This window comes from Procambarus clarkii, chromosome 92 (genome assembly GCF_040958095.1).
Source record: "Procambarus clarkii isolate CNS0578487 chromosome 92, FALCON_Pclarkii_2.0, whole genome shotgun sequence".
Classification (NCBI taxonomy): Eukaryota; Metazoa; Arthropoda; class Malacostraca; order Decapoda; family Cambaridae; genus Procambarus; species Procambarus clarkii.
This window is the reverse complement of record NC_091241.1, coordinates 5,885,926-5,903,139: the sequence shown is the minus strand read 5'-3', so window position 1 is coordinate 5,903,139 and position 17,214 is coordinate 5,885,926. Positions and strand designations below refer to the sequence as shown.

General features: G+C 48.0%; 1 protein-coding gene across 1 annotated transcript in view; it reads left to right on the top strand.

Moving 5' to 3' along the window:
- Nucleotides 1-14,551, top strand: part of LOC123775110 (uncharacterized) — a 67,367-nt gene extending 52,816 nt beyond the window's left edge. The window contains exons 3-4 of the mRNA XM_045769990.2: nucleotides 7,073-7,273; nucleotides 13,618-14,551. Coding sequence (XP_045625946.2) covers nucleotides 7,073-7,273; nucleotides 13,618-14,262 — 846 coding nt within the window. The 3' untranslated portion in view covers nucleotides 14,263-14,551. The remainder of the gene's footprint in view (nucleotides 1-7,072; nucleotides 7,274-13,617) is intronic.
- Nucleotides 14,552-17,214: the final 2,663 nt, after the last annotated feature.

The window sequence follows — 17,214 nt, the reverse complement described above, 5'->3', positions numbered from 1 at the left end:
GAAGATGGTGAACCAAAGATGGCTGGTGTTTAGGTCGGTTAATTATGTGATGGGTTGCGGAGGGGGGAGTTGCGCGCTCCTGGGCGGTAGTGTGGGTGTCTTTCTTCAGTTTCAATTACCTGATTAAATTCTCCGCGTTTGAAGCCTCGACCCCCCCCCCCCCTCCCCCTCATCCCTCCCCCCCCCCCCCATCCTCCAACTCCGACCTCTCCTCTGCCCCCCTCCCCCCAACCTCCCAAATGCGATTCGCGGGAAAGCAATTCTTGAAAATAGCTCCACTGTTCCTGGCATGGAAGGTCTGAGAGTAAGACGCACAAAGATTGTTTTCCCCAGAGAGAGAATCCTGTGTAAAACACCTGAAAATCGCATTACTCTTTATATATCTTATCAGCCAAAAGCACCTGAAGATCGCTTTATCTCAGGTAGATCTTCAACGCGTAAAAGTACCACAAACTCTTCAATTCCACCTTCTGGGATTTTTCTTTCGTGATACACAACACCTGAGGACCTTCTCCCAGAGTCGCAGTTCAACTCCATTAGACAATTGAGCGTCGCGCACATCCCTCTGTCGCGGCCATAAGGCAGAAACTGACCAACAGGAAGGTTAGTAAAGGGAGTGATTGATTGATTGATGAAGATTAAGCCACCCAAAAGGTGGCACGGGCATGAATAGCCCGTAAGTGGTGGCCCTTTTGAGCCATTACCAGTATCAAGAGCTGATACTGGAGATCTGTGGAGGCGCGACTGCACCCTGTGTGACGGGAGATGTCTCCCCCGTGAAATGGAGTGATGTCCCGCGCGCTATAAGTACAGGCGCCCTGTCCCCAAGAACACGGGAGACATCTCCCGTCCACGAGGCTCACCATAGGCCGTGCTTCTTGCCCCGCTCCTGTGCCAGGTAAGTTACGGGCTCACCATAGCCCGTGCTACTTGGAACTTGTTCCGAGTAGCTTAATCTATAACAACAACAATCCCCAAGAACAGTATAGTGACCTTGGAAGATGATGGTACTGTTCTTGGGACAGGACGCCTGTACTTGGATTTATCGAGGTCCCCCCCCCCACCCCCCAGTCCGACTACTGACTTCCCAAGATGCAACCCGCAGCATTTGCTTAACTCCCCGGTACTTGTTTGACTGCTAGGTGAACAGATGCATCAGATGAAAGAAAACGTGCCTATTATGTCTGTTCAGCCCGATAATTAAATCCGGGGATTGAACCCGGGTCCCATGAGCCGAGGCCGTAGAGCACTGTTGCAGGATTAGGTAGTTCTCAGCTTGTAATCCACTCGAGAGAGAAGTATAGCTAGCTTGCAGAGCTTCTTAGCTTGAGCCGCTATATATTGAGTCAGGTAATAGATCAAACACACACCATTTGGTCACCATTTGGTCCGGGAGACATCTCCCGTCACGCAGGGTGCAGTCGCGCCTCCACAGATCTCCAGTATCAGCTCTTGATACTGGTAATGGCTCAAAAGGGCCACCATTTACGGGCTGTTCATGCCCGTGCCACCTTTTGGGTGGCTTAATCTTCATCAATCAATCAGATCAAACAGAAGTAATTATCAAAAGAAGGCCCCAATCAATCACTGTGGCACCATCAGTGTCGCTGTGTGTTCAGAAGGCGCTAATCAGCATGTCAATACCAGAGGAAAAGCACATAAGGCGAGCTATATCGAAGGCATCGGATTCTGTAAGGATTCTATCGAGACAAATGACCACAAGGGTCATCCCTGGAAACACAAACCGAAACTGTCTCTATTTTCCGCTTGTAACAACTTGTAATAAAGTTGTTACATCTTGGCTTAATGTGTTTATGACGTATTGGAACGTTGTTACAACTTTCTATATTGGTTGTTATAACTGGTTAGGTGGTGTTAAAACTTGTTCGAACGTTGTACCAACGTCGTAGTTTCGGTGTGTGTTTGGAGGGATTTGGGAAGCAAGACACACGGACCTCCTACACATCGGGGCACACTACAAGGAGGTGCATGATTGTAGGGATGACAGAGGAGGTGACCAGGAAATTGAAAATGAAATTGAAATAAGTTTATTGATGTAAAATACACACAAAGGGATGAGGTAGCTCAAGCTATTCTCACCCCGTTCAGTACATCGTGTTAATACATACATAGACACACATCACAAGCAATAAACATATTACCAAACATTCTGAGAGATAAACACATATAAAGTTCCTCCTTCACAAGTAGTATGTTATCAGACGTACACACAAATACTTTTATGACCTAGGTATACTGTATAGACAAGTGACCCGGACGAACGCCAGGGAGCGGCTCCTGGAGACACACACTGAAAATTTAGATATCAGAACTTGGAGTTCAAGAAAATTCGTAAAGAAACCACGAATATTCCATTGAAGAATATTATATATATGTATCAACTCCTCAACTTTGCTGTCCGTGCCGGGGTTTCCTTCTTGCTCTCCCCGGCACGGACAGCAAAGTTGAGAAGCCGGTAGGAAGGAGCAGGATAAGGTGAGGAGAGGCAGTAGGCGCCAGAGATGGGCAGTGGAGAGAGGGGGGGGGGGGCGAGCAGGGCAACCCGTTCTCGCAAATTTAATAAGTCAATATTGACTTATTAACTACGTGCATAGGTGATATACTAAACATAATAGACACCCTTAAAAAGATTCATAGAAAACACCGACCTTACCTAACCTATAATAGGTATAGGTTAAGTAATAATTGTAATTACGAAGCAATAAGATGCTTATCTTAAGATACTAATAAGGTTAGGTAAGGTCGGTGTTTTCTATGAATCTTTTTAGGGGTATCTATTATGTTTAGTATATCACCTATGCACGTAGTTAATAAGTCAATATTGACTTTACGAATTTGCGAGAACGGGGGGGGCGAGCAGGGACACTAGTCTCACGTCACCAGGGACACGACTAGAGGCAGTATCTACGACTACGGAAACTTCCATAGCTCAAAAGCTACTTGCCCCGCTCCGGTGCCAGGTAAGTCCACTACGGGATCACCATAGGCCGTGCTACTTGGAACTTGTTCCGGGTAGCTGAATCTATAACAACAACACAACTTCCTTAGCTACATCGGCCGAGACGGGAGGAGCGACAGTAACTAAGACGGGAGAGAGAGTTTGGGGAAGGAAGGAAGCCTTCTTACCCGCTGGGGAGGGAGGGAGTTTATTATGCACTCTATACCCATCTTGTGGGCGGTAGTGGAAAGGGTTACAGAGAGAGAGACCAGATTTCCGTTTCTGAGACACAATTGTGCCAACGGCCTCCAGCCTCAGCGTGGAGGTGTGGCCTCCAGCCTCAGCGTGGAGGTGTGGCTGCTGCCAGCCTCAGCGTGGAGGTGTGGCCTCCAGCCTCAGCGTGGAGGTGTGGCTGGTGCCAGCCTCAGCGTGGAGGTGTGGCTGCTGCCAGCCTCAGCGTGGAGGTGTGGCTGCTGCCAGCCTCAGCGTGGAGGTGTGGCTGCTGCCAGCCTCAGCGTGGAGGTGTGGCTGCTGCCAGCCTCAGCGTGGAGGTGTGGCTGCTGCCAGCCTCAGCGTGGAGGTGTGGCTGCTGCCAGCCTCAGCGTGGAGGTGTGGCTGCTGCCAGCCTCAGCGTGGAGGTGTGGCTGCTGCCAGCCTCAGCGTGGAGGTGTGGCTGCTGCCAGCCTCAGCGTGGAGGTGTGGCTGCTGCCAGCCTCAGCGTGGAGGTGTGGCCTCCAGCCTCAGCGTGGAGGTGTGGCTGCTGCCAGCCTCAGCGTGGAGGTGTGGCTGCTGCCAGCCTCAGCGTGGAGGTGTGGCTGCTGCCAGCCTCAGCGTGGAGGTGTGGCCTCCAGCCTCAGCGTGGAGGTGTGGCTGCTGCCAGCCTCAGCGTGGAGGTGTGGCCTCCAGCCTCAGCGTGGAGGTGTGGCTGCTGCCAGCCTCAGCGTGGAGGTGTGGCCTCCAGCCTCAGCGTGGAGGTGTGGCTGCTGCCAGCCTCAGCGTGGAGGTGTGGCCTCCAGCCTCAGCGTGGAGGTGTGGCTGCTGCCAGCCTCAGCGTGGAGGTGTGGCTGCTGCTAGCCTCAGCGTGGAGGTGTGGCTGCTGCCAGCCTCAGCGTGGAGGTGTGGCTGCTGCCAGCCTCAGCGTGGAGGTGTGGCTGCTGCCAGCCTCAGCGTGGAGGTGTGGCTGCTGCCAGCCTCAGCGTGGAGGTGTGGCTGCTGCCAGCCTCAGCGTGGAGGTGTGGCTGCTGCCAGCCTCAGCGTGGAGGTGTGGCTGCTGCCAGCCTCAGCGTGGAGGTGTGGCTGCTGCCAGCCTCAGCGTGGAGGTGTGGCTGCTGCCAGCCTCAGCGTGGAGGTGTGGCCTCCAGCCTCAGCGTGGAGGTGTGGCTGCTGCCAGCCTCAGCGTGGAGGTGTGGCTGCTGCCAGCCTCAGCGTGGAGGTGTGGCTGCTGCCAGCCTCAGCGTGGAGGTGTGGCCTCCAGCCTCAGCGTGGAGGTGTGGCTGCTGCCAGCCTCAGCGTGGAGGTGTGGCCTCCAGCCTCAGCGTGGAGGTGTGGCTGCTGCCAGCCTCAGCGTGGAGGTGTGGCTGCTGCCAGCCTCAGCGTGGAGGTGTGGCTGCTGCCAGCCTCAGCGTGGAGGTGTGGCTGCTGCCAGCCTCAGCGTGGAGGTGTGGCTGCTGCCAGCCTCAGCGTGGAGGTGTGGCTGCTGCCAGCCTCAGCGTGGAGGTGTGGCTGCTGCCAGCCTCAGCGTTGAGGTGTGGCCTCCAGCCTCAGCGTGGAGGTGTGGCCCGCAGCCTCAGCGTGGAGGTGTGGCCCCCAGCCTCAGCGTGGAGGTGTGGCTGCCAGCCTCAGCGTGGAGGTGTGGCTGCTGCCAGCTTCAGCGTGGAGGTGTGGCTGCTGCCAGCCTCAGCGTGGAGGTGTGGCTGCTGCCAGCCTCAGCGTGGAGGTGTGGCTGCTGCCAGCCTCAGCGTGGAGGTGTGGCTGCTGCCAGCCTCAGCGTGGAGGTGTGGCTGCTGCCAGCCTCAGCGTGGAGGTGTGGCTGCTGCCAGCCTCAGCGTGGAGGTGTGGCTGCTGCCAGCCTCAGCGTGGAGGTGTGGCCGTCTAGACTCAAAGCTGTTGCAGCAAATCTTGGTATAATATCTCACCAGGAATCAATCAGCGTGCAGTAACGTTTACTTTGTCTTGGCGCCAATTTCCATAACAAAACTTCAGTGGGGTTCCATTCAGCGTGAAAATATCATCAGCATAATGGTCTTAGGCAAGATGCTCAAAGTTTTAAAACAATAATGTCGCTTCACTGGCTCCCTTCTCACTCATCAAAACTTGAGAAAATTTTCAATATGTTTGCTCAGTCATCCGTCTTTCTCCCTGTGGATGAAGGATGTGCTGGTGTGGATGAAGGATGTGCTGGTGTGGATGAAGGATGTGCTGGTGTGGATGAAGGATGTGCTGGTGTGGATGAAGGATGTGCTGGTGGGTATGGCTGGGTCGTGTGACTAGCCAGCCAGTCACCCGTCCACGAAAATTAGTTTCCTATATAACAAGTTACAGATTATAACACTATTTTCGACTGTATAGCGTCGGTCAATAGGGGACAAGTTTCGTCAAGCCGCTCCATCTCTCGATTTGCCGCTTCCTATGAGATGCAGCTGTTTCGCAAAAAGAGTTACAACCCCGCTCCTGTGTCAAGTAAGTCCACTACGGGATCGCCATAGCCCGTGCTACTTGCAACTTTTGGTGCCGTGTAGCTGAATCTAAAACAACAACAGCAAAACGAGAAACGTATGAACCCAAGCAACCCACCTTACCTATCGAGACCGATACACAGAAAACGTAAATATTATGGTGCTTGAATTTTTACTATTATACTATTAGACCGCATTTTTTACGGTGGTTCGCATAAACGCATATGCGCGGGCTACATGAATCCGTGAACGGTTGGGATCTTCTTGAGGTTATCTTGACATAATTTCGGGGCTTTAGTGTCCCGAAATTCGATTCCCGCACGAGGCAGAAACAAATGGGCAAAGTTTCTTTCACCCTGAATGCCCCTGTTACCTAGCAGTAAATAGGTACCTGGGAGTTAGTCAGCTGTCACGGGCTGCTTCCTGGGGGTGGAGGCCTGGTCGAGGACCGGGCCGCGGGGACACTAAAGCCCCGAAATCATCTCAAGATAACCTCAAGATAACCTCCCCGCGGCCCGGTCCTCGACCAGGCCTCCACCCCCAGGAAGCAGTCCGTGACAGCTGACTAACACCCAGGTACCTATTTTACTGCTAGGTAACAGGGGAATAGGGTGAAAGAAACTTTGCCCATTGTTTCTCGCCGGCGCCTGGGATCGAACCCGGGACCACAGGATCACAAGCCCAGCGTGCTGTCCGCTCGGCCGACCGGCTCCCGGGATTCACAAACTTAAGCTACTCGTATAAAATTATTCTTATGAAGTGAAGATTTGTATAAAGTGATGATCCGTATAAACTTGCACTTGCAAATGTATGATTCTTATAAAGTGGATATTCAAGTAAACCTAAATGACAGAAACACCCGGTTCATACAAGTCAAATATCTCCAGTTTGGTAACTGTAGGCAGTAACCCAGTGATTGTAACCCAGCCACCGCTGCCCACTGCATGGGTATGGGGTGCATAATAGATACCTTGAGGTTACCTTGAGGTGCTTCCGGGGCTCAGCGTCCTCGCGGCCCGGTCGTCGACCAGGCCGCGGACTGAGAGACAGTCCAGATGCATTGAACTCATACAAAAGAACATCATTTATACAAGTAGATGATTGTTGCATAATCAAATGTGGTTCCTCGCCCTTCCTTAATACATTCATCCAGTTGCATCTCTCTCTTCTGCTTTGATCTCTCTCTCTCATTCCCTTTATTCCCTCTATGGAAGTCTCTCCGCTCTCATTTCCTTGCGGCTTCTCAAGCCCCAACCGTCCAAGTGGTTGGGCACCATTTCTTCCCCCCTCCTCCCCCCCACCCCCACCCCGTCTCATCCCAAATCCTTATCCTGACCCCCTTCCAAGTGCTATAAAGTCGTAATAGCTTCGCACTCCCCCCCCCCTGATAATTAAAAACAGTTGCGGCTTCTCGTTCTGACTGTCGACTGACCGGCAGGTGGCGGCAGCGACGGTGGTGCTGACTGCAGCAGAGCAAGAGGAGGATCCCCAACTGTTCCCCCGAGAACCCCAGATGCCATCCAGCCCCATACGCCACCACCTTCACCCTCATGTGTTGGAGAAGCGAGTGCTGGAGAAGCAGGTGTTGGAGGACGAGCTCACATACCTAGAGGAGGAACCACGTCACCCTCTTGACAAGGTCAGTGTTACCATCATCAACTCATCCTCCTGAAGTGATGGAGCAGTATGTAGTGATGGAGCAGTATGTAGTGATGGAGCAGTATGTAGTGATGGACCAGTATGTAGTGATGGAGCAGTATGTAGTGATGGACCAGTATGTAGTGATGGACCAGTATGTAGTGATGGACCAGTATGTAGTGATGGACCAGTATGTAGTGATGGACCAGTATGTAGTGATGGACCAGTATGTAGTGATGGACCAGTATGTAGTGATGGACCAGTATGTAGTGATGGAGCAGTATGTAGTGATGGACCAGTATGTAGTGATGGACCAGTATGTAGTGATGGAGCAGTATGTAGTGATGGACCAGTATGTAGTGATGGAGCAGTATGTAGTGATGGAGCAGTATGTAGTGATGGACCAGTATGTAGTGATGGACCAGTATGTAGTGATGGACCAGTATGTAGTGATGGACCAGTATGTAGTGATGGACCAGTATGTAGTGATGGACCAGTATGTAGTGATGGACCAGTATGTAGTGATGGACCAGTATGTAGTGATGGACCAGTATGTAGTGATGGAGCAGTATGTAGTGATGGACCAGTATGTAGTGATGGAGCAGTATGTAGTGATGGAGCAGTATGTAGTGATGGACCAGTATGTAGTGATGGACCAGTATGTAGTGATGGACCAGTATGTAGTGATGGACCAGTATGTAGTGATGGACCAGTATGTAGTGATGGACCAGTATGTAGTGATGGACCAGTATGTAGTGATGGACCAGTATGTAGTGATGGACCAGTATGTAGTGATGGAGCAGTATGTAGTGATGGACCAGTATGTAGTGATGGACCAGTATGTAGTGATGGACCAGTATGTAGTGATGGACCAGTATGTAGTGATGGACCAGTATGTAGTGATGGACCAGTATGTAGTGATGGACCAGTATGTAGTGATGGACCAGTATGTAGTGATGGACCAGTATGTAGTGATGGACCAGTATGTAGTGATGGACCAGTATGTAGTGATGGACCAGTGTGTAGTGATGGACCAGTGTGTAGTGATGGACCAGTATGTAGTGATGGACCAGTATGTAGTGATGGACCAGTATGTAGTGATGGACCAGTATGTAGTGATGGACCAGTATGTAGTGATGGACCAGTATGTAGTGATGGACCCCCAATTATTCACTTTTCGTACTTTTAATCTTACCGTTCGGAAAAAAATAAAGCTAAACCCCCAATATTACATATTCCAAGGCCTAGTATAGCATATATATGTACTATATTAGGCTTAAGACAGCGTGTATTAGGCCTAGGATTGGTAGATGTTAGGTCAGGTTAGGTTAGGTTAGGTTTAACATTGTGCTATAAAAAAGTTTCCCCATTTGGCCACTACAAAAGTCAACGACGCTTGGTGGTCCATCGCTACCTATTGATGCGTTCGACTAAATTTTTGCTATAAGAACTATCATCTTAGGAGGATGAACTGACATTTTGGCGTAACAGATAATGCTGTAAATTTTCACACTACGGAAGATTGGAAAAATTAATAGTATGCCATGCATACTTGTTTAACAATCAGGTACCCATTTTACTGTTGGGTAAACTGAGGCTACAGTTGACTGTAAACTGAGGCTACAGTTGACTGTAAACAGAGGCTACAGTTAACTGTAAACAGAGGCTACAGTTAACTGTAAACTGAGGCTACAGTTAACTGTAAACTGAGGCTACAGTTAACTGTAAACTGAGGCTACAGTTAACTGTAAACTGAGGCTACAGTTGACTGTAAACAGAGGCTACAGTTAACTGTAAACTGAGGCTACAGTTGACTGTAAACAGAGGCTACAGTTAACTGTAAACAGGGGCTACAGTTGACTGTAAACAGGGGCTACAGTTGACTGTAAACAGAGGCTACAGTTGACTGTAAACAGAGGCTACAGTTAACTGTAAACAGGGGCTACAGTTAACTGTAAACAGGGGCTACAGTTGACTGTAAACAGGGGCTACAGTTGACTGTAAACAGAGGCTACAGTTAACTGTAAACAGAGGCTACAGTTGACTGTAAACAGAGGCTACAGTTAACTGTAAACAGAGGCTACAGTTGACTGTAAACAGAGGCTACAGTTGACTGTAAACAGAGGCTACAGTTAACTGTAAACTGAGGCTACAGTTGACTGTAAACAGAGGCTACAGCTAACTGTAAACTGAGGCTACAGTTAACTGTAAACAGAGGCAACAGTAAACCCCGGGCCAAAACGCTCGCGAAACGCCAGGCGAGTGTGTTACCACTTCGCCACAGGGACTCTTAACCAGAAATAATCCGTTAGATTTCATGTACACTTGTGTTAGCCTTGTCAGCCTTGTCAGCCTTGTCAGCCTTGCGTGTCCTGATGTTGATGCAACAACGAATGTACGTTCATAACTTTGATCCTCTGTGTACGTGTTGCTCGAGCACGCTTCTCCCGCTCGACGACGTTGTGTCGAATTTTGTATTTATACAGTATATTTATATATACAAGGGTTATCTTGGTTATCTTGAGATGATTTCGGGGCTTTAGTGTCCCCGCGGCCCGGTCCTCGACCAGGCCTCCACCCCCAGCAAGCAGCCCGTGACAGCTGACTAACTCCTAGGTACCTATTTACTGCTAGGTAACAGGGGCGTTCAGGGTGAAAGAAACTTTTGCCCATTTGTTTCTGCCTCGTGCGGGAATCGAACCCGCGCCACAGAATTACGAGTCCTGCGCGCTATCCACCAGGCTACGAGGGTTCTGACATTCTTGTACAGCCACTAGCATGCATTGCGTTTCGGGTACGTCCGTAAGCCTAATTTTCACACACATCCCCAGGAAGCAGCCCGTAGCAGCTGTCTAACTCCCAGGTACCTATTTACTGCTAGGTGAACAGAGGCATCAGGGTGCAAGAAACTCTGCCCATTTGTTTCTGCCTTAGCTGGGAATAGAACCCGGATCCTTAGGACTACGAACCCCGAGCACTGTCCACTCAGCCGTCAGGCCCTCATGGCTATGATAGTCACCAAAAAGGTCTTTTCTCTTTTTTTTTTCATTCTAGAAACATTTTCCCCAGTGATGACACCACAGGCCACTTTCCTCCTGTTCCCATCCCATTACCATACACTTGGTGGGGTTGATATTTAGTATCCATTTATTGAACCAATCCTACAGCCGATCCATTTCCTGCTGTCTTTTGCAATTCTTTTTCGTTCCTACTAAATAGTTTCACGTCCTGTGCACACGCAGTTCTCTCTCTCCAACTTGGACTTTCAGATATATCAAGACCAGGGGCCAGATTCACGAAAGCACTTACGAACCTGTACATCTTTTCTCAATCTTTGGCGGCTTTGTTTACAATTATTAAACAGTTAATGAGCTCCGAAGCACCAGGAGGCTGTTTATAACAATAACAACAGTTAAATGGGACGTTTTCATGCTTGTAAACTGTTTAATAAATGTAACCAAAGCCGTCAAAGATTGAGGAAAGATGTAAACATTCGTAAGTGCTTGCGTAAGTCCTTTCGTGAATCTGGCTCCAGTGTCGGCGGTGAGGCTTCATTCTTCAGGGACTTGGGATGTTATCTCCAAGCTGACGTCTGTGGCTCTGCTTTCATGAATTTCACTGTTCAGTACAGTGACCTTCCTAATACATCAGTCACGTTTTCATTCATAAATTAGGCGGCTGTGGGACACTATCAGAGATTTTCAGCTAGGCTATATCTTGAGGTTATCTTGAGATGATTTCGGGTCTTTTAGTGTCCCCGCGGCCCGGTCCTCGATCAGGCCTCCACCCCCCAGGAAGCAGCCCGTGACAGCTGACTAACACCCAGGTACCTATTTTACTGCTAGGTAACAGGGGCATAGGGTGAAAGAAACTCTGCCCATTGTTTCTCGCCGGCGCCTGGGATCGAACCCAGGACCACAGGATCACAAATCCAGCGTGCTGTCCGCTCGGCCGACCGGCTCCCAGTAATGAACAGGTAGATTGTAAGAGGACAGGTAGATTCATGCCCGTGCCACCTCTTTGGGGGGGGGGGGGAGTGGCTTAATCTTTATCAATCAGCTCAGCTCCCAACACCATCTGGTCACCATTTGGTCCGGGAGACATCTCCCGTCACGCAGGGTGCAGTCGCACCTCCACAGATCTCCAGTATCAGCTCTTGATACTGGTAATGGCTCAAAAGGGCCACCACTTACGGGCTATTCATGCCCGTGCCACCTTTTGGGTGGCTTAATCTTCATCAATCAATCAATCGTCACTCCCACTTGAGCTGTCGAAAGACTTACACCCACCTTCTCCCTCTCTGCCAGTAACTGTCTCACAAGATCTGATATTTTCCTGCCGGCACTGGTAATCACTACACAGGTTATCTCTATGGCACTAATAACTATCACTATACATTATTAAGCACTGGCGCTCATGGTCACTGAGCTAAATAACTTGGTGGAACTCTTACCCTCGACCGTCGTGTCTGCTATGATGAAATATCTGAATTATCAGTATCTCCGTGGTGTAGTGGTAAGACACTCGCCTGGCGTTCCGCGAGCGCTATGTCATGGGTTCGTATCCTGGCCGGGGAGGATTTACTGGGCGCAAATCCTGAACTGTAGCCTCTGTTTAACGCAACAGTAAAATGTGTACTTGGTTGTAACAACGATTCTTCGCGGCAGGGGATCGTATTCCAGGGACCTGCCCGAAACGCTACGCGTACTAGTGGCTGTACAAGAATGTAACAACTCTTGTATATATCTCAAAAAATCTATTCTCTTCAGTGGTAATTATACACTCAGTGGGCTGTCTTGGGGTTGGGTGGTGAGGTTGGAAATACTGGTGTCCTCCGTAAGGCACACCTAAGTCGTCTCCTGCACTAGAAGCTCCAGTCAAATGTGGATCCAATATAGCTACCTCCAGCGGCACATTGGCATCGTTTGCCAAAAATTCCTTAACTTGTACATCGCCTGGGCGATTGGAGGTAGAGCGCCTGCTGCTCGCCTCCTCTTAGCTTGCATCTTGTTCCTCAGTGTAACGTGCTAACTTGCTGTCGTTGTTGCCAAACCTAGTAGAGCAGTAGCCAAAAGATCGAAACATAGCCTCCCTCACTGATGCCCAAAACTTGAGTTGCTAAACTAATCACACATCACCACAGTCCAATCTCTCCTGATTGGCTACCGTTAACGTCAATCATCATCTTCCTGTGTAGTCCCCTTTTATCACCATTTTTCTCAAAAAATTTAGTACGTTTTTCGACTACATTTTGGTACATAAATGTTTCAATATAATGCCAGGTTTGCTTCTCAACATAACTAAAATATCTTTTGTGCCAGTACAGAGGAATGACTCTCACATTAGAGAGGATGAATGTTCACCCTGGACTGGAGGATCATAATACTTGTTGAGCTTGTAGATGCCTTATAGTATAAGGCATACCCCTTGTATGCCTTACACTTGACCTTTCAAAGTGGTCTGGAATAATATCCTCAAACTTGTTCAGTATTTTAAGTCTGGATGAGACCAGCACTATCATGTTTGGTTTGCAGTGTTGTTAGTCTTGTGGCCTCAAACTTTCTGAAAGGTTGCGGACACGAGTTGACTTAATTCTGGAATGATTTTTGCTCCTCTATATTGAATGTTTTCCAAAGCAGATATATTCTTCTGAAGTCATCTCCATGCCTGGATACAGCTGTCCGGATACGGGTGCACCAGAGACTTGTTCAGTTGAATAACTCTTTTATTTTCCTTGAAGGCAATAGTTCTTTTCACTGTTCTAAGACTTGATTGGCGTTTTTGCTTTAGTACACATTTGTTGTGCAACTTCCAGTGACTGGTAGATCCTAACTCATTGGTCCTTAGATGGTCATCTTGCAGGATACACGTGGCTATCTTGAGGTTATCTTGAGATGATTTCGGGGCTTTAGTGTCTCTGCGGCCCGGTCCGCGACCAGGCCTCCACCCCCAGGAAGCAGCCCGTGACAGCTGACTAACACCCAGGTACCTATTTTACTGCTAGGTAACAGGGGCATAGGGTGAAAGAAACTCTGCCTATTGTTTCTCGCCGGCGCCCGGGATCGAACCCGGGACCACAGGATCACAAGTCCAGCGTGCTGTCCGTTAGGCCGACCGGCTCTCCTAAAAAATGGTGCCGTGACCAGGATCAAAGGCCCGTGACCACGGCTGACAAAAGAATTATGCTAACATTAGCTAACCATCACCATAAGGCTTCCATGTTAACCTGTGATATTGAACTAAATTCGACCTTCAGATAACTACAGAAGTTTAACAATCCAGCATTGTGTTCATTCCTTACCTGAATGTTGTTAGCGTTACAATACGCTTTTTTCTTTTCTCTAGGAACGACACCGGCTGAAGAAGGTGACAAAGGATACTCATCCGATAAAACATAAAAGCAGAGTAGACTTCCCAGGCCAGTCAGAGCATCCAGCACCTGAGGCTGACTCGATGGAGGAAGACGCTTTTGAGACGATCAACTTCTCAGGAGAGGAACCTCCGGCTGGCGAAGAAGACTTTCTGCATAGTATGGAGCAAGTCTCTCATCACAATGTGCCAGAGGAGTCTCGTCACCACCATGTTACCGAGAGTACCTTTGACGAGACAACGATGCCCTCTGGATGGATGGAAAGTTCGGAGGACGATGTCGAGCCAACCGCTGGAACTGAGCGCAGTCCAGGGATGGAGGTGATGCAGGAACCTGTAGTGCTGCCGGTGACCGAGGGCAAGAACCGCGGCCAAGAACCCGTCGTCCACTACGGTCTACCCAAGGAACTGATGCCCATCCACCCTGGAGGCGGATCAAAGTTCGAAGATCTAGAGAGAGAGAAGCTGGAGAGAGCAAAAATGGCTCAAACAAAGGCGGATGACGATGGAGACACAGAAAACGGCACTTCGCATGATGCAGAGGGACTCTACAGCTCTGCTGCCTCGCTCTGCATTTCCTCCTTAATCTTCTCTTTTTCCTACCTCAGAATACTTATTTGAACCATCATTGCTTGTACGTACAGGTCGCATGAATTTCAGAACTATTCCAGTGATGACCACCAAAACATTACACATCATTTGACTCCTTTACACACTTCAAGTTACAATAAAGACTTTATATACTGTACAATAACTGGGATATTCCGAAATTCACACGAATATTGGATCATGCTGTTAATATTTGTTTGAAATCTTTTGTCATATATCCATCATATATCTTTATTTAAGGTAAATTCATTGTAGATATTAGCAAGTTAAATGTTTTGGGGATATAAAACGGTGATAAATCCTCAAGCCTTTATTTGCCCTTTGTTTTTGAATCCATAACCAAAAGCCTTTACCCTCCATCCTCCACCTCTTCCCTGCCCTGTCATCCTACCTTTCACCATCTCTAAAAGCGTTCTAACATTTACCATCCTCCCTATCTATAGGTCTGGCCCCAACATCTACATCTATCTATAGGTCTGGCCCCAACATCTACATCTATCTATAGGTCTGGCCCCAACATCTACATCTATCTATAGGTCTGGCTCCCAACATCTACATCTATCTATAGGTCTGGCCCCAACATCTACATCTATCTATAGGTCTGGCCCCCAACATCTACATCTATCTATAGGTCTGGCCCCAACATCTACATCTATCTATAGGTCTGGCCCCAACATCTACATCTATCTATAGGTCTGGCCCCCAACATCTACATCTATCTATAGGTCTGGCCCCAACATCTACATCTATCTATAGGTCTGGCCCCAACATCTACATCTATCTATAGGTCTGGCCCCAACATCTACATCTATCCCTGTAGCTCCCCATTTGATGTCCGGTTAAAAGAAATAAACTTCTACTGTTTGGACTTTGACTATTCTGCCTTTCCATACTAAAGTTTCACTTTCATACGTCAGTTGGGAATAGTATACAATCCTTCAGCCCTTTTACCAACTAGCTGCTATACCAACATTATTTTTCATTATACTATTCACCTCTCCTACCACTATTATTTTCTCTCATCTCATCTTACCTAATCACATTTTAACACATGCCCTAAGTACTTAAAACTTACCATTTCTTTCATTATTCATTTCCATTTCGATCCATCAGTTCAAATCACTGTCTTGCCACTTTCTCACATGAACCTCAACATACCCTCCCCTTTCTCTCAAGCACCAAAATCTTACCTTGCAACAGAAAAAAAGTTGGTGACTGTAGGAAAACACAGTAAAGAACGCTGCATCAGCTGCTTACAGGCATGAAATTGTATATTTTTAGGTACTAGCGTGCGCGCACACACACACACACACACACACACACACACACACACACACACACACACACACACACACACACACACACACACACACACACACACACACACACACACCCACACTAGACGAGTTGACCTGCGGCGGTTGAGTCGACCCGGTGCTTGGGGTCGACCGCAGAGCAAAAAGTTGCACCATGGAGCCCGACCTCGACTAATGTATATGTATTCTATAGTCGCTTTAACTATTCAAATTCTGGAGACTCGGGTGGCCTCACCTATTTCGTGGTCGCCATGGAAGCCATCCATTTTCAGAGGGAGCAATGGGGCTGGCCCTGACCACCTATGTTGGTCACCTACCTGTCACCCTGCAAAGCTAGACGAGACATCCCAGGCATCTGGCCTCCAATGCTGGATGGAAACAGACATTTCCTTCTATATTTATACTGGGAGGGGTACCCGGTTGTACCCGGGTCTACCTCCCCGCCCCTCCCCACTCTCTCACAATATTCTCTCTTGTTCTCATCTCTTACCTATTCTTCATCTTCCCCACCATTCACCAACTTCCGTATCATTCACCAACTTTAAAACTGTTATCAAAAGAAGGCGCCAGGGAAAACTACGATCAGTGTCGCTGGATATTCAAAAGCGTTCACAATCACAGAGGATGCCACAGGGATGTCCCTGTGTGCTCAGAACAAGAGCACACAGGGACAGTAATATCAGAGCTATCAGACTGAGGGACAAATGACCATAAGGGACAGTTAGAAAGCAAGACACACGAACGTCCTGAAAGTCAGGACATTATATAAGGATATGCACGACATAAGAACATAAAAGTCTATGAAACTGTGGGTCTATTAGTCCATATGTGGCAGCTGATATATATATATATATATATATATATATATATATATATATATATATATATATATATATATATATATATATACATATATATACATATACATATACATATATATATATACATATACATATATACATATATATACATACTAACTCAATCATATATATGATATAAATGGATATAATATAGTTTGGGTGGATATAAATAGGAGCTGCCACATATGGACCAATAGGTCTTCTGCAGATTCCTTGATTCTTATGTTCTTGCAAAAAAAAAAAAATAGTTTCAGGTCACACGGATCCACACAAGACGCTCTCAACATCATGACAAACAACATTCACACATTCCGCCTATATCACTCAAAAAATTTTGCAACTCTCTTGACAACAGAACAATGGAAATGAAATTCACTCAGAAGCACTAACGTGTTCAATTAACACCCTTAAGTCCCTCTAAGGCTCTGTCCTCGCTCCGACCCCATACACCTTGACACTGTACCAATCACATTAGAGAATGTCGCAACTACTAAAATTCTCAATATTTCCACATTCCAAGAAGTCTTATTGCACACATTTAAAAGTTCCTATTAATACCACATTACATCCACAAACCTATTCAACAACCATTAATGTTACCTGTAACAACTCCCTAAGAATTCTGCACTTACAGGAATCTCACTCAAGTACATTACATTACATCAAGTACATTACAAGTACATCAAGTCCCAGTTACATTACAGGTCGACTTGCAAGAATTTCACCAAGAGTCCAGCAAGCTTCTGGTGGACCAAAGTGAGCAACACTACTGGCATCAACACAGCGTC